Source organism: Vanacampus margaritifer, chromosome 7 (assembly GCF_051991255.1).
Source record: "Vanacampus margaritifer isolate UIUO_Vmar chromosome 7, RoL_Vmar_1.0, whole genome shotgun sequence".
NCBI classification, from domain to species: domain Eukaryota; kingdom Metazoa; phylum Chordata; class Actinopteri; order Syngnathiformes; family Syngnathidae; genus Vanacampus; species Vanacampus margaritifer.
In genome coordinates this window covers 2,394,018-2,420,363 of record NC_135438.1, presented here as the reverse complement: position 1 = coordinate 2,420,363, position 26,346 = coordinate 2,394,018, and the positions used below count along the sequence as shown (strand labels likewise).

At 41.0% G+C, this 26,346-nt stretch overlaps 3 protein-coding genes across 6 annotated transcripts in view; 1 reads left to right on the top strand and 2 right to left on the bottom strand.

The window, feature by feature from the left end:
• Window positions 1–356: 356 nt before the first annotated feature.
• stx10 (syntaxin 10) lies at window positions 357–7,582 on the bottom strand. Of its 2 annotated transcripts, none has more exons than XM_077570420.1 (9): window positions 7,375–7,582; window positions 6,852–6,927; window positions 6,025–6,118; window positions 4,756–4,850; window positions 4,584–4,646; window positions 4,388–4,489; window positions 2,823–2,929; window positions 1,986–2,080; window positions 357–1,922 (listed from the first exon to the last, which is right to left on the bottom strand). In XM_077570420.1, exons 1-9 carry the CDS (start codon window positions 7,467–7,469, stop codon window positions 1,846–1,848), a joined length of 804 nt encoding a protein of 267 aa, XP_077426546.1. In that variant the 5' UTR covers window positions 7,470–7,582; the 3' UTR covers window positions 357–1,845. The 2 variants fall into 2 exon arrangements, with proteins under 2 accessions (XP_077426546.1, XP_077426547.1); XM_077570421.1 differs by lacking the exon at window positions 7,375–7,582 and adding an exon at window positions 7,182–7,351.
• Window positions 7,583–11,919: 4,337 nt separating this feature from the next.
• ier2b (immediate early response 2b) lies at window positions 11,920–13,280 on the top strand. The gene has a single exon (XM_077572120.1). It carries the CDS (start codon window positions 12,252–12,254, stop codon window positions 12,810–12,812), a length of 561 nt encoding a protein of 186 aa, XP_077428246.1. The 5' UTR covers window positions 11,920–12,251; the 3' UTR covers window positions 12,813–13,280.
• Window positions 13,281–17,857: 4,577 nt separating this feature from the next.
• The window catches only part of cacna1ab (calcium channel, voltage-dependent, P/Q type, alpha 1A subunit, b), a 116,230-nt gene continuing 107,741 nt past the window's right edge, over window positions 17,858–26,346 (bottom strand). For all 3 annotated transcript variants that reach the window (XM_077570818.1, XM_077570819.1, XM_077570821.1), the window contains one exon: window positions 17,858–25,532. In XM_077570818.1, the coding sequence (XP_077426944.1) occupies window positions 24,804–25,532 (729 nt within the window). In that variant the 3' untranslated portion in view covers window positions 17,858–24,803. The remainder of the gene's footprint in view (window positions 25,533–26,346) is intronic.

Genomic DNA, 26,346 nt, shown 5'->3' with positions numbered 1-26,346 from the left:
AAAGGGTTAGGGTTTCAAATTAGGGCTTCATGCTGGATGGCATAAAAATAGGGTTTTAAAGAAGTCAGGGTTAAGGTTCCAAGCCAAAGTTTAGATTTTAAAATAAGGTTTCAAGACTTGATTAGGTTTCACAGGGCTTTGAAAATGAAAAAAGTAATGAAAACAAGCTCTAGAAACGTGAATATGCTCACATTGCTTTTTACTTGTATTTACTTTTTCAATATTTAGAACATTCAAATTGGTCGAGACAGCCTCAAGTAAAAAAAAAATATATATATATATATATATATATATATATATATATATATATATATATATAAAAGATTAAATACATTTTGCTGCTTGACACAAATATGTCGGCTAACCTTACACAAAAAGGACTGAAATGTTTTATTACAACATGAAACACACTTATTATGCACACTGAAAGAAATGGCAGTATCGCCGGCCCCCAGCAGGGGGCGCTCTGAGATTTAATTCTCGAAATTCTGCCCGGCAACAAGGGCAAGAACCGCAAGGACACGCCCCTATGTTACGTCGCTTGACAACAGCAACGGCCGTTGCCACTGGCGACGCAGCAACGTAACAAATGTAGAAAAATAGAGTTAAGGCATCCAGGATGGAAAAAAACAATCCCACACATACACTTTTATACTCCTCTTGTAAGATAATAACACTAACAATACTAAAACAAAAATTACGATTCTTGAAACAATACAAGTTTTCCTGTAATTAAGCGACTTTGTGCTCATAAAAGAAACTTTTCAAAATACTGTAAAGCTTTCTTCTGAAAAACTTTAGATTTAGGTGGAATACATTTTTTTTTCCATAAAAATTTTTGGCCAATATTTTGATTTTTTTTTTAAACGTCTTCACGTAAAATCTGGAAAATATCTGTTATTTCTCTTAATTACTCCTTGATTTTATTCTTGCACTTCAACTTTGTATAACAAGACTTTCTTTGCAGAACCATAACAATTCTAAGAAATTAGATTTTTTCTTCTTGTAATATTACAACTTTTGCTTGCATGATTACTTCATTCAAATTTTTTAAAATATTTGGTCACTGAATTATGTTGATGAAAAATTCCAACTTTACTCTTGAAATTGTGTGATTTTTCACCATTTTATATATACATTTCCAAAAATTTAGGATTTTTTTTCTTGTAATATTACTTTCCCTTCAAAATTAGGACTATTCTTTCCTTTTCTTTTTTTTTTATCTTCTTAAAGTATGATTTTTTTCCCCGCCCTAAAGAATTACAAATTTTCTCCTCAAATTTTTTTCCTAATATGATTTGTTCCTTGAAGATTCTGACTTTTACCCCAAAAAAATGTTGATATTTTTTATATTATCCTGACTTATTCTTGCAAAATTCCAAATCTCCTCAATTTTTCTTCTCGTATTATTACTTGTTCCTTGCAAAATCCTGACTAGTCTTGGAACAGTTTGCTTTTGTTCATAGTATTTCCGATTTATTCTTATTAGTCTCTTTAAAAACTTTATATTTTTTTCCCCTTGTACTACTACGACTATTATTGTAAAATTATTATTTATTTAATAATGATACATCTTTGCTTCCCACAAAAAGTGACAAATTAAAGTCTCAAACTTGGACTTCCTGTGGTAGCATGTGGCGCTCGCCTGCCACAGCGCCCCCTGTTGATTGCAGTCCCAACCTGACTGTATCGCGCGTGTTCGATCCCTGCTGGACATCACAAGCCAGCAGAGTACTTTCTTCTTCCGGGCCCAGGGGTAAAAAAAAAAAAAGAAAAAAAAAAAAGAAAAAAAGGCCGGTCCTTTGTGGGTGTTGAGCGTCATGAAGAGTTCAGGGGTCACCGACGTCAGAGGGCGAAGAAGAGGATGAGGACGACGATCATGATGGCGACCAGCACGGCGATGGCGCACCATTGACGCCGACCTGAGTCACAACACAGGAAGTGGTCAAAATGTGTGTGTGTGTGTGTGTGTGTGTGTTACGTACTGCTGGTCATGTGTGAGACTTTCTCCAGCTTTTTGAGCACCGAGTCCATACGTGACGACGTCTGGTCCATCTCGTCGGCAAAGTCCCCCAACATACTGGAGGGAAACGTGAAGATGAAAAAAATATTACATTCACACAGTGGACCGAGTAAAATGATAAACTATACATAGAGTAGATTCACATATAATTCATGTCCATTATAATGGTAATTGCATTGGGTGGGGGGAAAAGTTATAAATTTAAACCTAAAAATTATAGAATAATTAAGGATATAAACATGTTCTCTAAAGAACAAAAAATAAATAAATAATAAAACTCAGCAAATAAGGTAATCTGGTAACCAGCAACAATGTGTGGTCCAGTGTAACTGCGACTTTATTTTTGTACAATGTTAATATTTTTCCTCTTGTAAATCTCTGATTTTACTAGAGTGTCCCGATCTGATTATGTGGATCAGTTTTCGGTGTCGATCTCGCCATTTTTTTTTTTTGTTAGATTTTTAAATTTTCTTAATTTCGGTCTCAGCAGATAGTTACAAAAATGTTCTTTTTTTCCCTCTCTTGTAATATTAACTGTATCGCTTCACAAATGATAAATTTATTCTTGAAAAATGTCATATCAGCTACATTTCCCCCCCCCCAGAGTTGAACAAATTGTGACTCTGAAATTCACGCTAATTATAATTTAAGTGAGCGAGGATAAGGGAAAAGTGTACATGTAAATGGTGCTGCCTTTCTGACTCGGGGAAAATAATGCAGCATGATCTTGGCTGGACAAAAAAAAAGATGGGAAGAAGATGGAGTGTCGGTTTTCAGTGGAGGTGCGAGTTTGACTCACACGGCCTGCTCGTCCAGTTCGTCGCCGATACGTCCCGACATGTCTTTGAGGACCCGGATGCTTCCGGACACAAGCTCCAGATGATCGTCCTGCTCCTGCATGATCAGCTACACACACACACACACACAACTTTGAACCTTTTTGTTACTCGTCAAAAGTTCCATGAAATGACTTTGGAATGTGTTTAAAAAAAACAAAAAGACTTAAATATGCTTATGTCATGGAAGGTTATTTGAGTGACTTAAGGACAGCGGTGGGGCAGAAAGGTAAGACAAGAAGGGGTTTTCCCCACTAAAACCACAATATTTTTAGAAACATTATGTCATCATTTTAAAAGGGGAAAAAAGAAGGTGGCACCAGCCAAGACTTTTGACACGCAAGCACGTCTTACCTGTAGTTCTTGCAAAATGACAAATGTATTTGCATAAAAATAGGACTCCTTTTCTTGTAATAGTACAACTTGATAACAAAATTATCAAAAAATAAGGTATTTCAATCTTGTAATTTTACAACTATCTTCATCCAAATGACTTTTTTTCCCACCTTGTAATATGAGGAGTTTGTTATGAAATAAAAATTTTATTCCAATCATATTTGCAATGTCGTCTTGCAAAATTCTGAACTGCTTTTGGTAGAATTTTTATCTGTTTAATTATTACAACTTTTTCCTAGAAAGTTAAAACTCAATATACCTTTAGTTATTTAAATTTATCTTAAAATTCGATTTTTTTTTAACATGGTGAGAGATGAAAGAAATTTAGATAACTTATACATATATTACAACTTTTAAAGATTTTTCCTGGCCTTGTATTAAAAAAAAAAAACGTTTTCAATTTTTTTTTTTTTTTTTACAATTTAAAAAATATATATATATTTTTATCTCACAATTTTATAAAATTAATTAATCAAAACTTTATTACTCAATACTACTTAAAAATACTAAATGAGTTTCACTGCAAATAAGTTATTGCAACATCTCTAAACACAAGATTGTTTTTGCACTGAAATAAAAAAAAAAAATACTGTTTTTGATGATTTATTTTCACAAAACAATTATTTTTGATGCAATTGTGTTTAATTCCCATAGTGAGTTTTTTCTGTACCAAATTCAAACAATTCTGATTCTTCTTCTTGTTATTAGGACGATTATTTTCAAAAGTGGAATTTCCGTCACTAACAGGAATGTTCAGATATTTTTCTGAACATTTTCTTGGAAAACAGTTTATTTTCTTGTAATGTTATAACATTTGCTTTTGCAAAAGTATGACTTTTAGGACAAAATTACACACACACACACACACACACACACACACACACACACACACACACACACACACACACGGTAACAAGACTTTTTCTTCACAAAATTTTCCTCAAACTGACAGACTATCACTGACATGATTTTTTTTCCCCTCTTGCAATACTCCTACTTTATTTTCATAAAAACAATTCCATAATTCCAACTTTTCTTGTAAATAGAGATTTGTTTTCTTTGCAAACCGCATCTTCTTCAATATTTGTGTTATTGTTGTCACATGTGGACTGTTTGCATGTGCACGTGTTACCTGCTGTTGTTCTTGCTGCTCTTGAATGTATCTTGAGTTGGCGGACACCAGGTGGGCATCCAGTTGCGACGAGCGGTCCGACGCCGACGTCGTCAGCGACGCCTGAAACAAACAAATAATAACATTTATAAATATCATGAATAATAATGATGATGATGATGTGCATGTGTGTATGTCATCTGGGCTCAGCTCCAACCTGCTTGTTTTTTTTCTCCGCCTGAGCCACAGCTGATGGACTTGACAACTGATCCTTCATCTCCTGCTCACAAGCAGAGAAATCATCCATATGAATGAATAATCATCATCATATTGTGTGTGTGTGTGTGTGTGTGTGTGTGTGTGTGTGTGTGTGTGTGTGTTGACATTACCTGCACGGACTTCCTGGTCCTTTCCACAAAGTCCCTTCTCTCCTGAAGCTCCTCCATGCCCAGGCGAAACTTTCCTGGGTTCGACTCCACGATACCTGCGCCGCACGCTCAGGAGGTGAATGGGCAACAAAGTGGTGGTTGTTGCCATGGCAACCATCAACAGTCGAGCAGCCATTAAGATGCCATGTGATTTATTTGGTAATGAAGACTTTTGTTCCAAACTACAACCTTATAATGCTGCTTGGTCAGACTTTCTTTTAATTTTTGGTGGGGCAAAAAAAAAAAAAAAGCAAAATGTTTCTGTATTCTCGAAAAATTGTGATTGTATGTGTTGGTATAACTTTTGCACAAGATTATGAATTATTTCTCCTATTATGACTTTCGCAACATTGTTAATTTATTGTCATAAAAAAAAGACTTTTTCCCCGTAATAAATCTCTTGCAAATGTCCGACTTTATTTTGATAAAATGGTGTTTTTTCTTCATAATATAAATTTTAACCCAAAAAATTGCTAATTTTTTTTTTTTTTTACTTAAAAATTTGATTTTTTCTCTCACAATTTTATGTTGAAAAACTACACGTTTATGCTGATGAGATGGTTTTCGTGAACTGTTATTCTCATTAAATTATGCAAGTTTATTCTACTCATAAGACAAAATGTATTTTGGATTGTTTTGTGCAATTTGTTGTGTATTTGAATCTATATTTTTTTCATAAAATTGTAACTTTTTCTTGCAAATGTAGGACTATTGTCATAAAAAGTGAATTTTCTCTCATATTTCAATTTTATTAACATGAATTACTCTTTCCCCCAATGCTGCACTATACTGTAAAAAAAATAGGATTTTTTTCTTTGCCACATTTAGATTTTTTTTTACTCGCAATTCTGACATCACTCATTAAATTTTTATACTTTTTTTTTACGCATTGTAGTATGAGTCGATATTGTGACTACTCTAATAAAATTAGGATTTTCTCATAGTCAAGTGTCACCCTTTCCCCCAATATTATTACAACTATCTTGCAAAGTTACGACTTTATTCATCTCATCTAAGAATTTTCCCCCAAAATTTAAACATTATCTTGAGACAGAGCTATTTTCCTTGTTCCTTTTTGTGTCTGCCAAATTACGACTCCTCGTTCTTTCTCTCTGCTGGGAATGAGTCTTATTATTGACATAAGCTTTAGGGGATGACTAATTCCTGGAAGAGCACAAAGCTGGTGTTTGTTTTGTAAACAAGACACGTGATGCCAGTTATGGAGGATACTGATAGTCTCGCTCAAGTCCTCCAGGTCCCAGTCGATGGCCCGCAGACAGTTGCGTAGCTCATTGGTGCTCCAATCCAACTCGTCACGACTCACCTGAACAAATAATAATAATATGCTCATTATTTATAGATTAGCCAATTCCATGCTAACGTGAGGGCATCAGAGCAGTAATTGGATATTTATAAGTGTTATTATTTTCAGTGGTCCCAATGCATTAACATTGAGCCTTTGGTTGAATGCTAATACGATGCTAGCATGCCACGTGATGGCCGTAAGCAAATGACAGAGCAATCAGATTGGCATTTTCTGAAGTACTCTCGATCCACCAGTTGTGGCTCACACTGTCGGCATGAATAAACTATTGGTCGGCAGTTTTCGCCTGATACTGGCCACCTGTGACAATCGCTCATTCTGATTGGATGTTAACTAGAGAATCCGTGTACAAGATGAGATATGGAAGTGATCAAGTAAGCCAACAACCAAGTACAAGGAATCTAAAGAAGGCACTCAGAAGATTTGCTCATTTTGCACTTTATTTACATCTTGTCAGCCAAACCTTTTTTGAGGTGGTACTTATTAAAAAGTTTGCGAACCACTGGCAAAGATGACATCAGGTATGATGAAATGTTTTGCAAGTACCTTGATCTTACAGTGAATACATTTTTCATTTCGCATTTGGCATTGAGCGCAAAAGCCAACACCATGCTAGTGTGAACAAACAGCGCAGGTGATGACATCAGAGCTATCCAATGTTTGCATGTGGTGATGTTATCATTTCATGTAGCGTTTAGCATCAATGCTAATAACATGCTAATACTGAGCTCACCTGAGTTCCATCCTGTAGAAGCTCCTCCCACCTGTCAAACAGGCTGCGTGCACGCGCCGTGGCCTTCTGCACCTCCCTGCACGCGCGCGCACACAAACATGTTAGTCCAACAAGACGTCACTTTTTACTAGCGCTGACATATCTTTGTTTGGAAGCCAAACAAGCACACAAGCTAAATTCCTTTCGTAGTTAGCAGCTTCTCATTAAGTGTCCCGCAACAACAAAAAGAAACAGTTCTATAGGTCCACAAACACAGAAGAAATAAAAGCAAATTTACGGCGTGGAAGTGACTGTATTTGCCAACGCAAACAAACAAATGAAGCCTCGCACCGATAATCACTGCACAGAACGGACGATAGCGCTGAAGGCTAGTCAGCCACCGCTAGATGTTCAAGCTATTTCCGCTGGAGTAAACTTTTGTTTTTCGCTCCCTCGGCGGCCCACCGAGTGACACACACGTCGAACGTGTACTTGCCGACTGTCTTGGCTGAGTTTTAAACGTTGTTTGATTGAGTTTTCTCACCCTTTCACGACGAAAAACGGGTCCTCCAGCGACATGATGCTACTTCCGGGTGCGTCACCACGCCGCGCATGCACAGAGCCCGAAGAGGCGTTCATTTTGCTTTTTTTTTTTTTTTTACATTAATGTCTCTAGAATTACGTCGTTGGTTTTTTTTATTCACGGATTTCGCTTTTTTTTGTGTGTGTGTGTGTGTGGCTTGACAAAGGCCAATCTTCAGTATATGTATATACCTCCACTCTGTCCCTAAAGCCAACACCTGGCCAGACAGACACAAACAGACAGACAGACGGCGCTGGCCTCTCTGCTTCGTGTCTGGCCCACCCATTTGTGGCCTCGCCCCGGCCAGCACCCACGCCCACCTTCCCACCCACCCTTTCTTTCTTCCTTCCTTCCTTCCTTCCTGTCCTCATCCTGTTTCCTCCCCCACCTCCCGTCCTGTCCGATCCTGTTCTGTGAAAATTCACAGGCCCCTTCGTCACCTCGCTGCTCACGGTGTAGTCCACATTCTTCAGACAGACATTAGATAGATAGATAGATAGATAGATAGATAGATAGATAGATAGATAGATAGATAGATAGATAGATAGATAGATAGATAGATAGATAGATAGATAGATAGATAGATATAGTATAGAAGACAAGAAAATAATGCAGCACAAAAACCAAATTGACAAAAATATAAATAATGGGATGGAAATCTATTTAAAAATAATATTAATATTATGAGAAATATAATCAATAATAATTCCATAGCAACCAAGATTGGAAAAAAAAATCAGTGGAAAACTGATTGATATAACAAAAAGCCTAGGGGTATGTAAACTTATGAGTGAAACTTATGGTGAGAAAAAAAAGCTTAATGTCCATAAAAATCCAAAATAGTGCAGCAATTGTTTTGATATTTTCAGAGGTTGAAGTTGACACGAGTGGAAATGTGCTTGTGAATTTTGGTGACGATTCACACATGCACAGTTGTGCTCATAAGTTTACATAACCTAAGGGTGTGGAAACTTTCAAGCACAACGCTATTTCACACAAAACGCCCCAAGTCTAACTAGCAGAAAATGTTGCGCCAAATTAATTAAGCACCAAAATAAACCAACCTCAAAATACTGACACAAACCACACACAATGAGTGTGTTTTTATTCCTGGCAACTAAAGGCGTGAAAGCTGAATCACTCCTTGCCCCACAAAGATTCTTGTTGGTACAGGCCGGACAACCTTTGGGCTGCTTTGTTTGCCTTCCTACATTTGTGCCATCAGAGCAAAGTCAAACCTGACACTATCGAGAAGCAAAAAAAAAAAAAAAGTGAGAAAAAAGGAGCCAGAAGTGACCACATAACGTGGAGCACTTTATAAATAGACCTGGTGACCCTTTCCCTTATGGTGTCTCCAAGTGCTCCTTGTATGGATGACCTACTTTCCGGTGTGAAAGAGCAGCAGCATCACGCAGCTTACCCTTGTTGCTCGGTAAGCTGCTTTATACACAAACTGCACAACACAAAAACAAATGAAACACAGGCACAAGCAAAACAAAAAGGCAGCACTCTCTTTATGGCATGATGTAATAACTGGAGCGACTGTACACTCTTTTAAATATAAATATATCAATATAAATAAACATGTAAATAAATACAATCAAGTGCAATTTAAAGTCATAATTCCAAAATACTCTAGATGTACACCGTTGCACTCTGTAAATATGCAGATATTTAATATAATATAATAATACCGCCAAGGACACACACACACATACGTTCCTTGCCAACCATTTGGCCTCAGGCGGAGGCAGTGCAACAACAGACACACGCACACACACACACGGCGTCGCCATAGTGACCAGTTGGGCGCCGACAGAAAGCGAGGTCACGGCAACTCGCTTCTGGGAAGCTAACGAGCGCTTATCGTTTGTTCAAAAGTAGGAATTGTGTTGGCAGATACAGTATGCCAACAAGTGGGATTCAGGAACAAAATGTAATCATAATTCATATAGCAGATTTTATACACGAGGCAACTCAATGTGCTTTACACAACTTCTACAAACGCCACAGCTATCGACGTCCACAAAGCAAAGACCACAAAAGTAACGTATTAAAATTACTAAAATATTGTGCATTGGCAACATTTATAGGTAGATGCATTTACAAACAAAAGCAAATGAAAAAAATGAAGATTAGATAGATATAAAAGCATTTACACTTGGGGCTGATTTCACTTCTGTTGGCAACTTGTTCCGTTTGCGTGTAGCATAACATCTAAATGCTGCTTCACCATGTTTGCTTTGAACTCTGGGCTTCACTAATGGGCCCGAGTCTGCAGACGTCAGAGTCCTATTGGGTTTATGTTCAACTAAGGATACTAAGGATCAAACATTCAGTGAATATAGACAAGAATGATGCCTTTAATATAACAAACTCCTAATAAATTAATAAAATAAATACATAAAAAAATAATAAGGCTGTTGAAAAGTATAACTAACAATAATAAAGAAACCGCCATGGAAAAAAAAGTAACTGACAAAAAAAAAAGTGAAATGGATTTTTTTTTTAAACAAATGAAAAAAATAATGCGCTTATAAATAACGATAATTAACAGTAATTAGAAAAATATTGCCATGGCAACAAGGACAAAAAAAACAATGACATGAAAAAATGTACGGTAATTTGCAAACGTGGAATTTAATCAAATATGAAAATTAAAACCTGTACAAATATACTAACTAAATTAAATAATATTGTTTACTGTCTATGACTATAATACATTAAATCATTTTCCAATTAACATTAACAGTCTATGATCCAATTTTCCTGAAAATAATTTGACAATTTGTTTAGCCGCATCTCCAGAGGTCATTTGTCCCTACAATAATACCATAAAAGTACAAAATAGCTCGGCATGAGGTGACAGTATGAATGCAACGGCTGAATTTATATAACACGTGTTGCGGTGGCATGTATTAGCGTGTCTATTTTTGCAGCTGTGTGGCTGGATAGCACGCATACCAAAATGCAATGATGCAAGTGACAGCAGCAGCTCTTGTCTGGAAAGGAAGACATACAGTAGTAGCATGTTGCGTTTAGGTGACATCGCAAAGTTGACGTGAGATACATCGATAGATACTGGTAGTTTCAAAGATGACCCTTTTCAAATTTGACAGCAATATACTAATACATAATTTTCACACAACATTTTATAACTTTTCCTAAAATAAACACAAATGAAAATATTCATGTTTCATTTACATTTGCACAGTTTTTTTTTTGCAGAAACATGCACCTGTTGTTTTTTAAGTATCATGGAAGAATTTCCAAACAGTCTGAAGGCAACTATCGGTCGTGTGTATGTGTTTTTGGAATCTTGTCTTCCAATTAGCCAATTTACAGAGAAACATGCAGGTACAAAACCATAATGTGAGTTTCATCTTTAATATACAGTATTTTTTTTTTTTGTTCTACGCCTGTCCGTAAAAATGTCTTTAAGTGAAACCAATTTGTGGCACAAAAAAGGTTAGTGAACACTATACTGCTGACATGTTTTTTTTTAATCCATTGTGTCATCGACTGCCATCACACTTTAGTTGAGTACAAAATCATTAGTTGTTTAACGAGTGGCGTAAAGCATAAAATATATATATATATATATATATCAGACAGGCAATGAAAACATTTGGGAAAGACCTGTAGTTCATAATTTGATAACTACGTATGCATAGAAAATGAACATGTAAGGGTTAAATATTCAAGTACGTGCTTACCCCCCCCCCCCCCTTTCCTATAGTGTTTTTTTTTTTTTACATAAGTAGGCTAATTGTACTTTTCTAAATACATACCGGGGTACTTTGCCACTTCAGAGTAAAAGCAACAGAAGTGTGTCATGGCAGAACTCTAAACTCAACGATGATAATTGTAAGGAGGATCATTTCCGACGGACAATGAAGGTGTCGTGGCGTCAAGTGACGTGACTTTTGACCCACCGCTTGATAACCTTGGTAACCTTGTTTACACCAGCCGCCGCTCCATATATGGTGATCTGGTGACGTCGGCACAGCTGGTGAGGGAGGAGGAAGCGAGAGGACTGGAGGGAGGGTGGTGACGTCACGGCTTTTCCACTGAGCGTATTCCCCCCTCCCCCCTCCACAAACACCACGGGACTTTACAACCGGATAGGCCATATAAGGTAGGAGAGTGACGTCGTGAGTCATGTGTGTGCGCGCGCGCGAGAGAGAGAAACTCCTGTGAAATTTGAGACGCTTCTTTTTTTGTTCTCACTTCCTCACCCACACGCAAATTCTCAGCGCTGAAGAAGATAAACACGTGACATCATTCGGCGAAACTATTTCTCCTCCGAGTTTATGCTGTGATCCCTCACAAAACGTCCCGTAATCTCAAAAATATTCGACGTCAGCCCCCAGTCGTTATCATGCGTAAACGTCTTTGATTCAAAGACTAAATGTTGTTTATACATCATTGATCATCACTGAGGCTAAAGGCGTCTGTTTAACGCAATGCGGAACAGAAACTAAAAGTCGAGAAGGGTGAGAAAATGGGCTAGACGGAACAGATGGCGTGTGCGTGCGTGTGTGCGGACGTGCATTTAAGTGCTCGTGTGTGTGCGGCAGGTGTGGGCGGTGCCTGTTTTGTCACTGGCTGAGGAATTCGGCGTGACGTCAGAGAGTAGATAAATTGCCTCCCTGCCTCTCACGCACCCAATTCTCCGCGCGGCAGCGTACAGACGACTCGCGTCACAAAAAATAAGTCCCGAACCGAGACGGAAACTTTTTAAAGTCCACTTTTGTTGTTGTTGTTTTTGTAAGTCGTCATCGAGCACGAGTTGTGGAGAAACCCCCCCACACGGATTTAACAAACTCAACGAAACAATGATTGACACAACAACGGAGACAACAATGGAGGTGAACGCGGAGGCCCGGCGAATTCTGGCCGTGTCCATAAGCAAGCTGTACGCGTCCCGGAGCCAACGAGGCGGCCTGAGACTCCACCGGAGCCTCCTCCTCTCCCTTGTCATGCGCTCCGCCCGGGACATTTACCACTCGTCGGCGCCACCGACCGAGCCCATGGACACCAACCCGGAAGAGCCAGCCGAGCTCGACCTGGAGTCGGGGCCCCGGTCGGACGAAACCCCCGCCGAGTTGAGCCCGACGGCGGGGGGAGGTGCGCACCAGGAGCCAGAGGAGGAGGAAGAGGAGGGGGAGCCCACCGAGGACAAAGAGAACCGGAGCCCTACGAGGTGCTCCAGGAAGCGGCGGGGGAAGACGTCGGTGGCGCCTCACTTCCTCCCCAGTAAGCGGGCGAGGCTGGAGCCCGGGGAGGAACGGCACGCTGCCCCGCAGCAGCCGCGGCCACCGCCGGCTTGCTGCCGAATGGGCCCCGCCGAGTCCCTCACCTCGCTCTCCCTGAACCGGGTCATACCGGCTTGCTGAGAAGGCGAGACGCGACGGAGGCTCCACGGGACTTGGAGCGCTGTTTTCCCCACACTTGTCAGCGGCCTGATGGCCCCCACATCGACGGTCCAAGGACGGGATCAGGATCCCGGCCGACCTGAGTATAGAGCGAGCTCCCCGGGCCAGGGGGGTCCGCGTGGAGGAGCTTCGGTCCGGGTCGAACGAACGACCCAGTGGGCTGACTCTCCGCTGAGTCACACACGCAACACACGGTGGACCCGCCAGGACACGCAGTGACTCATTGGAGGAAGTGAGGACACTCATAAACATGCACTGCTACTGTGGACCAACTACATTGTGCTCCAAAAAAGATGCAGTCTTGCGTCTTTTAGGATTTTGTGTGTGTTTGTATTCAATGAATGTGAAAATGACGTCATATACCTCACATGTAAAGCTGCTTTTTTTTGTGGTGTTAATAATAATAAATGACTTTCAAGTGACAAATAAGTGGCTCTGTGGTGATAATTGTTATCCAGACAGGAAGTTGGCAATATGGGTCAATCCTCAAGCGTGTCCGCCACCAGACGCGCGGTCACACCACTTCCTGTGGATTACAACAGAATTATGAATCACATCCTCCCAGCGTGATCCGACACCCACACACCAGCCAGACAATTCATTGGGTACACCTGAAAGCCAATGCTAAATGAGAGGTGTTTCTAATATTTTGACTATTTGTGTAAGATGAAAGTCAATAACATGCTAATGAATTACTAACTATAGCCGGAACGACTTTGAAGGTATCAAACGGAGTCAGTTTTCTTTTAGGAAAAGTCAAAATTTTGCAAAGACAATTTTGTCATAAAGGTAATATTTTTCAAAAACAAATCTGATAACATTACAAAAGAAATTCAGATTTCCCCCCAAAATGTTATGAAAAGTATCAAAAATGTTGCTGTTACAGTGACAAAGTCTCACTTTTGAGAATAAAGCTGTCATTTTTGACAGTTGACGTCATATCACAAGAAAAATTGGCACAAAACACTCACTACAAGAATTAAACAATTTGATCAAAATAGTCGTTTTGTCAAATAAAATCAAAAAGAGAAAATACATTTTAAAGTGACAGTGTGTAATCTAACCACCATCTAGTGGTGAACTAATTCCTTAATTAAAAAAAATCACTATTGATTTCAATAATGCTAATTATATTACAAAGGTCACGCCCCACCTAACAGGAGGTTGACATGTTTCTTCCTGCCACAGATACCCGAAAAAGAACTTCTCAAACATAGTTAGCCCAGATGGTGCTTGCAGCTAGTGGGTCGACCGCCGCTTACCTTCCACAACTGGGGCCTGCAGCTGGTTGTCGCTGACTCCCGAGATTCAGGCTCCCGCCGCTCGTCTCCGTCTGCTTTGCCCTCGCTTGCTTTTGCTGCCTTTTCCCGCTAACTGTTCTGGTTTGTTAGCCACTCCAGCTAACTCCTGCTAGTTCACTCGGTCACTCGGCGGGCTGCTCACTCGCTCACAACTAATAATAATAATAATAATATTTTTAAAATCTTTAATTTGTGGTAGGCTTGCAAATTGTGGTGTCTCTGAGGAATAGTAGTGCGCGTGATTAAAAATCATTGCATTCTAGTAGTTCTCAATTAATATTCATCTAATAACATGAGAAAAAAACTTGAAATAAAAAAAATCATACTCACAAGAAATGCTGTTGCTCCTTTCTTCGCTTCTGCTTGTCCTTTGTAAGCTAGCTGTAGCGCTGACGGTGCCCCAAAAAAATCTTCTTCCAGGTTGAAACAAGCCAACTGGCAACGGCCTCACAATGTCCAGTTTTTCTTGAAAATTAATTTGGATGTAGCTCAACCAATCAGAGGACAGGAAAATGTCAAACTCACTATGAGCAGAATGGTAAATCTAAAATCTGACTCATTAAAAAAAACAACAACAGCGGTTCTCAACCTTTTTTCAGTGATGTACCCCCTGAGAAATATTTTTTCAGCCAAGTACCCCCTAAGCAGGGCAAAATAAATAAATAAATAAACTGTCTGATTTATTATTAAACGTTGGAACTCTATTTGTATTTATGTGGTCTCGTGAGCTATTTGGAAATAAAAATATATAATAATAAATCCATAATTTAACTATAAATAAAGATTTGTGCACAAACAGATTATTTTCAACACGTGTCATCATTTGGGATCATTGTAAAGTTCTGTTCTGAAAAATAAACAATTCACAGAATTTTAAATAAAGTTTTCAAGTGATTGACGGGTGATTCTAGGTGGCATGTGACAAGTTGGGTCAAACCATTCCGGTATGGGGGAAATGCTGGGTTTTTAGGACACTGAAATTCAATTGCCTACTGAATAAAAACATCATTTTATGAACTTATATATATTTATATTTTGTTAGAAATATACTTAAAAAATATATTTTAAAATCTCAAGTGGAGTGCCTTCACGTACCCCCATTTGAGAACCACTGAGCGAGCACATTACGTTTACATGGCAACACATTAGAAGCTGAAATCTGATTGGCCGAAAGCAATCTACAAATAGCCTACGGTACACGTCGGTACACGTAGACTGGTAGAAATGAATGAATACATAAATGTTGTAGGTTTGTGCTTCTGGTGGATTTTGGGCCAGCGGAGAAATTCTTGAAAGCCAAGTTGAAAGCTAGAAAAAGGACTGAGTGAAAATCGCACCTGAACGAGCTGTGGAAAGCGACCGCATTTGATTTGCTCTCCGCCCAGATGTGCCGAGCATGCTAAGATTGTCCTGTGATGCAGATGCGGAGAGCAAGCGCGCGCACACCAGGCGCCACGGTGACGTCCAGCGTTTGCTAAATATAGAACAGCGGAAAGGAAGGAAGCTGAAGCTGAGGCGGCTCCAAGATGGACGACGGCATCTCGCTGAATTTTCCATCAGCAAAGGAAAAGAGCCAACATGGAACGTTTTGAATTGTGCAAAAACGGACATTTTCTTGATACTGATACCAAAGTCAATCTTGGATATTGTTTACATTACAGATAACATAAAGACACATTTTTTTTGCAGTAAAAACACGATTCCTATTTCTTTGAGAACAACTGTAAGATGCCAACAATGACGCTTTGTTAAGAAATCAAAGAAAATGTTAACAAAAATGAACAAGAAATTCCTGCTCTGTGCTTCAGGTATCTAAAATGGCCGCCACATCCCACAATGCAAAGAAAAAGCTGCGCTGGGAGGAGTTGGCGGCCATTTTGGGCTATGAGGAACCACAGCGAACGAAAACATTACCCCAAAAGGCTTAAAACACAGCATTTTATCATCATAAACTGTGTTTTCACTGACTTTTATGTTGCATGGAGTTATATTTTTAACCACACAATGAAAAAAAAATCATGTAATTCTGCAGCTGCAATGGATTAACTGCATTTCCATTCAGTTCAATGGCAAACATTACCTTTGTTTGCGAACCTTTCGGTTTGAGAACGTCATCACAGGGCAAATAAAATTCATAACCTGAGCATTAATAGGGTGGAAAGGTGTAAAACGCTTTATACCACCACTAGATGGCGCAAATTTTAATCTCGGCTGTTTGCCTGGACATAGCGGCCTTGCTAATTTTTGTTTAGCATTGAAAATGTTTTACTGGTTGGCGGGAAGCCAAATAATTGATTTTAAGAAAATGATGCAATATTTTCATACCAGAAAAATAAGATCCTGTGCTTTATTTTAATGTACAAACTTGTTTTAAATATTGATGTAACATCTTGTGGAGGAATACCAATATTATATATATTTTTCTGTCCAAAAAAAAAATTCAGAAAAATAGGCTGAAAAAAAATATTCAGAAAAACAGGAGGAAAATATACTCAGAAAAATAGGGGAAAAAATATTCAAAAAAAATCTATTCAAAAGAACCGAAAATTTTTTTTTTCCAAAAAACAGAGCTGGTGTTCTGTTTTTTGGAGTATTTTTATTTTTTTACCCCTGAACTCCAAGTGACTTGTTGCACACTGACTAATAGCAGAACCGTTTGTTCTGTAATCTCTGAGGGAAAATATTCAGAAAAACAGAAAAAATTATTATTTTATAAAACGGAAAAAATACTCAAAAAACCAGGAAATAATATTCAATAAAACAGAAAAAAATACTCAAAAAAACCAAACCTCCCCCAAAGAAATCATCAGAAAAAATTGTATTTTTTTTTCCAAGTGTAATTTACTCTCCAAATGAGATTTTTTGTAATGGGGGGGGGGGTATCTCACTCGCCCTTCAAATTTAAGATAGTGTACCTAATAAAGTGGCTGGTGAGAGAAGTTGATGCACAGGAAGTGAGTGCGTTTGCATGCAAGGGGGAGCAAGTATCACTATCGGTGCGTGTGTTCGCGCGCGCGCGCTCAAAGTGCTGCTGACTAACAATGAATGTGAACGTGGAACTGTGTGTGTGTGTGTGTGCGTGTGTGTGTGTGTGTGTGTTGGCAGACAGACAGGAAGTGATGCGCTGTTGCAACAGAATGTGTAGGAGGGGTTTATTTTGGGCGGCGTGTGTGTGAGTGAGTGAGGAGGCGGGCGACGGACAGACAGATGCGAGGAAGAGGAGGAGGACGAAAAGGAGGAGGAGGAGGAGGGAGGAAGAAAGGCCAATAAAACGTGACGAAGGAGGGAGGGGGGCGAATCTGCGTAGGCGTGTGTAAAAGTGTGCGTCTCGCTGAGAACATATCGGTGACGTAGCGGCGGACGCAGATGAGGAGGAGGAAATTAGAAGTGGAGGCTGATGATGCTGTGGACGGTGTGAGGACGTTTTGGAGATGAGGGGAAATGCGCACTTTGGGCATATTTACAGCTCATTTGACCTCAATAATTAGCCGCAATCGCAGTCAAAGTTTGCCTTTAAAGGACCTTTGGTAGAATAACACAATTGACTATTTTATGGATGCTTAAAGCCAGAATGGCAAACTTTCCCCTTTTCTTTTCAGACGTGGACAGATGACACAGAAAAAGGACACAAAGTAGACCAAAAACCAAAACAGGACAGAATCGAGTAATCGGATTACACGAAGAAGCACAAAAAGCAGAGACTGGTACAATGCATTCTCTCTGGTTTTATTCAGCGTTGTTAGGAAGAGTCGCGTTTGGAAATTACAAAATGCACTGCAGGTAGAAACAGCAGAGAAAAGATTCAGAACCCAAAGAGAAAAGATGGCAGGCGGGAAAATAAGATGGAGAGAGAGACAGAGCACGGGGGAAGAAGAGGAAAGGAGAAGGAGGAGAAGAAAAAGAAGGGATTTCATTAGCCGGGAACAAAAACATCACCAGATTCAAGTTCAGGCAGCTTTTCACTTTCCACATTTTTTCATATTTTGATTACTGTTCAAGTGTTCTGGTTGTTCTCCCGGGTGAATTAACTAACATTCTTTAAGCTCATCACCAATGTCTTCTTCTTCTTTTTTTTTTTGGTTCTTTTCTTTTTTAATAGATTTTTTTGGTCCATTTTAAAATAGATTTAAATTTTTTTTTAGGACTTTTTAATTTTTTTTTAAATAGAAGGAAATAAAGAAACACGTTGCTCTTAAAAACATCTATTTATTTATATATTTTCACATATATGTATATATATATATATATATATATATATATTCTTGATTTATATATATACATATATATATATATATATATATTTATGTATATATACACAAATATATACATACATACACATATATATATATATATATATATATATATATATATATATTCTTTTTTTTTGTGTAATTCCTGAAATTTACCCCACATGGTGGCATGCACGTTGCACATGCAAAATCAGTAATTATTTAAAGACGATCTCTTGGATGCTTTGTTTTTGCTTTTTTTGGCATCCACAACTTGCTGAGTGAGTTTCTATTGTGGCACTGGCTCGGGTTTTACTGGATCCATTAGTTGCCATGATGATGACATGGATAGATGGATGGATGGATGGACAGAAGGAACTGTGGGTATTGGGTACAAAATTCCGTCAACTTAAGCCTTCCCGTTATGTTCCTCTGGATCAAACAAACCCATTTTCAAGTTTAAACCCCATAATTTTTTTAAAGAGGAAAAAAAAAAATGCTGCCCTACTATTGTGTTGTGGGTGAAATTGATTCGCTGTCAAATTCAAAACTAATGAAATTTTAAAAATATATAACTAACACAACCCTTTTAAGAAAAAATACTTAAAAACTGCAAAAAAAAAAAAAACAACAACAAAAAAACACCTTAATTTATGTGGTGGGTCAAATTTACCATTTTTTTCAAGATTAAAAATCAAGATTTTTTTTGTAATCATTAAGTTCCCCCTTTTGTTATCGGTCAAACTGACCCATTGTCAAAATTTAAAACTCTAGACAGCAAAAATATAAAAATATACAACTCTTTTCAGGCTTATGGTTTAAAAACCTTGACAAAAATAATACAAGCCTCCTCTTATGTTGCGGGTCAAACGGACCCTTTTCAAGTTCGAAAGTGACAAGGAAACATTCCAGGGGGGGGGGAAAAAAAATACAAGCCTCGTCTTATTTTATGGGTCACAAGTACAATATGCAACAAGAAACATTTTTATAAAAACAAAACAAAAAAAACTTTAATTCAAGTTATGTTGAGGTTTAAATTGACATAATAATCTCAAGATTTTGTGTGTAAAATAACTTCATTATTTTTGGGGGATCTTTTTTTTTTTTCTTTTTCGTTTGTACTAGATAGTTTAACAAATGCTTTAAGTATTATATCTTGATAAATGGCTAAAAGTGTTGTATGCACTAAATGCTGATTATCATTTTTATTATAAGCGGTCAAATATGCAGCGGATCAAAATGACCCATGGACATTTTTGGACAAACCATAACTTGTCATTTAAATCTTCAATTTGTCATTGTCTTGTGAACTACAATAGAAAATATCACATTGCGAAGCCATGAGCGAAATCCGTAATTTATCATCACCCCAATTTAAATAAAAGAACAAAGATGTGAGCTACGTGTTCGAGTTGGATTGGATTTGGACGGTTGCCATGGTGACGAGTAGATACGTCTACAATTTCCCGTTGAAAAGTGTCAAATATTGTTTTGCAACCTTAAAGAATTCAATGGACCTGATGTCAACAAACGCACCTTGTACTGTAACAACACTGCAGCTAAAGACCACCCCCGTGTGGCCATGAATGGTACTGCACGTGTGGGATTTTTATTTTATTTTATTTGTTGTTGTTTTTTTTACGTTGGATGAGAAGCAAGACGAGGACAGACAGACGTCATTGATCTCCATTGACAAACTTTTATGCTTCAAAGTGTACATGACAATTTATAGAGCCGGCGTGGACAATGGGAAGTTGGGTTGGTGGGGCTGCGGGGGTGGCAGTGAAAGGCACACACAACTTTTGAGCCTCAATTTAGTTGTTTTGTATTTACTATCAAAATCAAAATTAAAGGTGAAAAAAAAATCTGAAATGAATGTTGAAACAAACTAAATGGAAAAAATTATTAGGCCTACACAAGTTCACAAATCCACAAATATTTTAAACATAAATTAATGTAAAAAAAAAAAACATTTTCCCAAAACTATATCTAAAATATTTATTGATAATCTAAATAAATCAACAATTGAAAACAAAAATAAAATATATGTGCCCTTTTCGATAATACTGCAATTTTGAAAAACACTTTAGTATTTTAAAGTACACTAATAAATGTTACACTTTTCAACACTGTCTTCACTGCATCAACAAGAGGCTCTAAAATACTTTAAATTTTTCCAAATGGACTGTTTCTAAATGTATGTTCCTTTTAAATAACATCAATTCAGTTGCTCAAATATGACAGAAACACACGCACACACACACAGACAATGTGAATGCCTCCATGTGATGACATCATGTGGTGATGACATCATGTGGTGATGACATCATGTGGTGATGACATCATGTGGTGATGACATCATGTGGTGATGACTAGGGCCTGACCCACGTGGATTTCTTGATGATGATGCCGATCCGGACATTTGACAGAATAACATTTCCGATTACCAATTAGTCAGCGCATTCATTTACAAAACATTCAATGACTAAATCAAGTCTTTTTTGGTCCCTTGACTTAGATATGAATTACAGAACATGACTGATTTGTTTAACTTGACTACATAGAGTTAAATAGGCAAAAATTAGCCGATTTTTGCCAATAATAAAAAAAAAAAAATCACGAATATTGGTCGATTCAAATGGCCAGCCAATTCATGTCGGGCCCTAGTGATGACATCATGGTGGCGATGACAACCAATCATGAGGTGATGTGGTGGTCCAGTGCCTTTTGTGTGAAATTACTGCTGATCCCCCCCCTAACGGCCGGAAAAACACCCGCTGCCGCTAAGACGGGACGCTTACCTTTCCGTGCCCCCTAGCCCCGCCCCCTCCCCGACACGCACGCGCATGCACATATCGAGTGCTGTACACGGGGGGAGACCACCGCCATGTGCGGCTTTGAGCTACATAAGCACGACTTTTGGCAGCACTTAAAACTGTACAAGAAAACCCACGTGATGTTTTGCAAAGAGCCCTTGAGTTGCGCGTTTGTCCACACGCCGTTGACCCGCAACGCGGCACGCGCCAAACCCGATTAAACAACAAAGGAGACGCTTCCAGCTGGCTTGTCAAACTTTCTGGGTCTCGGCAGCCATTTTTTTCTCTCAAATATTCCAGAAAAAAACCTTGAAAACGTGAAAATGAATATAATTTTAGAGTGAAAACAATAAAGTCTTATTTTTTTCAAGAACAAACAAGTTGTAGGGATTAAAAATTGTAATCTTGTGAGAATTCTGTGTTTGATTTTTATATGCAGATTTTTTTTTGTAACCTAATCTGTGTTATTTGCTGAAAGACGCGTCTATTTGCTGTTTATGTGCTCAGGGCAAAGCCCTGTCTGACATAAAAGTAGTGCTTTGGTGCCATGGTATCTTGGTGACGAGGAGCTATGTTCAAGTGAGGGGAGGAGCTTCTATTAGAAAGGACGAAGCCCCTTCAAATAGAAAAGTGGTGCTTTGTCGCCATCTTGTGGCATTCACAGGAAATTCTAAACTTTTTTTTGTGTGTGTCAATTAGAAGGTAGGGAAATCCTTTTTCCATTTTCAATGTGGGGGGGCCCTAAGCCAAGGGATTGCACCCTTGCCCGGGACACCTCCAGAGTGGTACCTTAAGCTTCCATTTCAAGCGACAGCTGTGGCGCCCCCTCTTGGGCATCAGGATCACCGCAAGGGAGCTCGTGGCACTCTTAAGGCGTAGTGTTACTGATCTTTACCAATACAGCGGGCGGTGGGGGGCCGGGAGGGTGCAGGTGGCGGACGACTAATGTGACTCGGATACAGAAGGCACTGCGGCTCTGTCGGGGTCCAGGAGTCTGGGGGAAGTAACTGCAGACAGGGTTCCAGTTTGTGCCCTTTCACTTCCTGCCAAACAGCAGCAGAAATCTAGCAAGTCTGTGCTCTACTCGTAGGCCTTTGAGGCGACACATGTAGTGCTGAAAAGGTGGGAGGCAACAGATGCAGGGGGGAGGGGGGGTGTCTCGCACTGGGGCAAGTGTGCAAGTGGTGCCTGCGGAAACCGTACGGACGCTCATGAGGTCTGCATAGAGTCAAAAGACGTGGAGTTTGGGGTCGATCGAGGATCTGCAAGAGTGCAAGTTCGAGAGCGGCAACCAATTAAAAAAAAAGCGATCGAGAACTACGGCTACGGTTATCATACCTAACTTCAGGAGATCGTCTATAGTTGTCGAGAATCAGATTCTAGAAGGATTCTATATAAGCCAGGACCAAAAGAAGGGCCTCTGGTTAACACCTTGTCCAAGGTTCGTCTAAATGAACGCTGAGTGGCGACAACCAAGCTTTTGAATACTGACACCGGTTTTTGGCAGAGAGGGACTCGGCTGTGCTACAACCTCGCAGGGTACCTGGTACCTAGTCCAGACCTGAGAGGAGGGCTTGGGCTGAGGAGGTCACTATTGGCACAGAGGGGGACCAGAAATGGTCTACGTGTCCTTACAGGGGGGAAGGGACCGAAGCGGAGGTCTGAATCGGGCAGTTGTGCTGCTCAGTTCGGCCGCGAGCCTCATCAATCGCTCAACACCCTTTACGACCCTTTTCGTCTTTGGGTGTCGGTAAGACGAGAACCAAAAGAAGTGACCTCCCCCCTGAGCCGCCCGGGGACCCGGGATCGTCAGCCTGAGGCAGGGGTGTCCAAACTATGACCTGGAGTCACTTGCGACCCACCAGCCATATTTTTTGTGGCCCACGTCCTTTACTAAAATTCACAATTGTGGTTCGTCTGCATTGTAATACTTAATTTACTACGCTGAGTGGCAAGGCCAAAAAACCCCACAAGAAGAATTTGTTCTCATCTTACTAACTCGTTTTCTACCAATCACACATCACTAAAATAGGAAGAAAATCTCTATTGACAATAGAATAAAGAATTCAGTTTGATCACGATTGTTTGCCCGACTTCCTGCCCCAGATTGCTCTCGTTTTGGCTCTGCATGTCGAGAAGGAAAGTGGCCCTTGTGGCCATTGATTTTTGTTGCTGTTGTATGCGGCCGTTGCAAGAAAAGGTTTGGACACCCCTGACTTCAAGGATGTAAACAAGATGGACTTGGCATACTTGAAGGGATAACAAAGAACGTGACGACAACTCTACAGCGACAGCGCTAACAATCATCAACATCATTGTCATTCTGCATGGACATTTTTATCAAGACTATCATCATGAACAATACTAAATAGCGGGCGGTAGAAGTTCGCTTCCCTCTGATTCGTTTCTCTCTTGGCAAACCCTCCAAAATCCCAGACCCAACCTTGTCGCCCCCGATGAACAGCAGACCACAAAGGCTGCTTTCCTTCCTGGTGGCAAGCAACCGTCAAAGATAGAAACAGTCAAAGAGGGAAGAGAGCTTCGTTTTGTAAACGTAAATGCAAAGTTTCCCGGAAAGCCCCCCGCCGCACCCCCAAGGTCCCAAAATACGGGGTTCGGTTTCCTCTCTAGTATGTGTTGAATCAATCATGCAGGTTTCCATCCAAAAAAGGAGAACACAAACAGAAGAACCGAGCTTCCGATGTCCAAGAAGAACAAGAAGTAATCAAGAGAAGAAATACTGAAGAAATGAGTCTGTCCTTTCTTGACTCTTCTCCGCCCTTTCCGCCACGTGATGTCACTTCCTGTCAGGCTATGCTTGGGCGGGGCTTACACAAAGCTTAGCGTCCCCGCCACCAGACAGGAAGTGATGTCATACCAGCACGGAAAGAGTCTGTAACAGTAAACAGAGATGATAAAACTCATCAAATATCAGCCAGCGCTGGGATTGGCTGGTTTTTGCAGAATAGGCGGAGCTTCCTGGTTCTGTCCTTGGAAAAAAAAGTTCAAGATCAAGTGGTTTTTCTCCCTTTTTTTTTTTTCCTCATGTAAAAGTTTTGTTCTTGAGTGTGATTTTTCCTGGAGGCAAAGCTTGGCATGTAAGGGTCTGGTTGGGGTGAGGGGAAGGGCCTGGCCTGGCCTGGCTTTTTAGGAACTCATATCCCTTAAAAACGTGAGTGGAAGCAGCAGAGCCCGCTTGGAGAGTTCCCAGAAGCAGACTGGCCAGCGAGTCACCTGAAGAAGAAGAAGGATTCAGCCAATGGCGACCAGCAGTTTCGGTCTCAGAAACCCTGACCATTCATCAGGACCCTTTGTTAAACCCACATGCCCCAAGCTTTTGCCAGGAGCTCGGCTTTCCGGCAGAGGATTCTGGGGAGCGTAGTCCTGGTGGCCTCGGCCGTTTTCCGTTTGTCAGTCTACTTGAAGCACCGTCGACCCCTTGTCTCTGCCCCACACTCTCGTTCACAGAGTTCAGGGGCTGAAGGCCGGGTCCTCGGGAGGATGTCTGGACCCACTCCGCCCCCCGCCCCACCAAGTCTACATATGCAAGGCCAGAACCCTGGAGGTTGCTGTTCTCCTCCGATCGTGTCCGCCCTAATCCGGTTGCTAGCACCAGTCATCCTCATCTGTCTCGCTGTAAGGTTCATGCAGGCCTTTGCGGGGTCCGCGGGAATGAGGGGGCCGGTGGTGCGAGTGAGGCGCCCCGGGCGGCCCTCTTCGATGCGGAGAAGGCGAGGACGAGCGGTAGCCGTTGGGCACCCGGCGAGGGTGCGGGTGAGGGGGCGGCGGAGGGGGCCCGTGGCGAGCAGTCCTAGGTGAGCGGGGGTGCGGGTGGGGGTTGCAAGCGTGCGGGTGGGGGTTGCCGTGGGAAAGGCTTTGCTCATACGCGGGGGGCTCGTGGTGCCGCTCATACTCGTAGTCACGCTCATAGAAGGGCCCATCTCCCTCCAGACTGTCACCTAGCGGAGGTCCGCTCCAGCGGCTTCGGTGCGGGGAGCGCGGTGAACCGTGAATGGGTGAGCGGGGGGACTGGTGCCTGGGTGAGCGGGGGGAACCATGCCTGGACGAGGAGCCCCCATGATGGGGAGAGGCTTGACGGGACGGCGGGCGATGGTGATAGCCCCGGTCGTGGTCCGGCGGGGAGAAGTGTCGCGGGGAAGGCGAGCGCAGGCGGCCCGGACCCGGGGGGCCGTAGCTCGGCTTGCGGACAGCGGGGGAGTAGGTGACGTGAGGACGGGGGACGGCGGGGGTCTGCGGCAGCTGGCGACGGCCTCTCCGCGGGGTGCTGGTCCCCGAGGTTGAGGGGACGGGGCTGCCGCTCACCGAACTACTGCCCTACAGCAAAATGTAAACAAGGAAAATCAAAACGCACCACAACAAGAAGAGAGACCAGAATGGAGCAGAGTGGGTAGGTAAGAGGGGGGCGGCAGATGAGGCAGATCGGTAGATTGGTCAAAAACAGTGATGAGGCAAAGAAGTCACACCAAGAAGCAACATCACGTTGAAGGGAAATGGACAGAGAGAAAGAGTGACAAAGAAAAAAGCAAAAAGAGAAATTGACATCTATAAGTGGGGGAAACAACTTGACTGCATCACAGCTGCGGGATCTCAATGCAAGACGACGGATCAATGCACCAATTCAGAGCAGGATGCAAGCTATTCCATCAATACATCCATTTTCCAGAGGCGGGCGTCCGTCAATATTGACAGAAGAAGAAAAATTGATGAAATAAGCATTGCCGGAAGGGTTTTTCGGCTGTCAATGTCATTGGCAATCCGTCAATAAATCCGACTTGGCTTGAAATATTGACGGAATGCCGATGACGGAACGGCGTCCCGACGACTGTTGAGGATTGCCGAATGACGGACGCTCAAAATTCATTGACGCGCCCACCTCTGCCATTTCCTATGATCCTCATTGGGGTCGCAGGTGAGCTGGATCTCTAGAATTTGGGCAACGGGCAGGCTACACCCCGGACTGTTTACTACTTAATGGTAGGGCACAAAGAGACCAGAAAGTTCTCAAACTCTTTTGCCCAGCGGCCCCTTACAGGGCAGAGATTAAGAACTGCCTGGCAAACCTGCTAACCATACCAACGCGACTGTGCAAGTTACTCCTTATCATGAACATGACTAGCATAACCCTGGA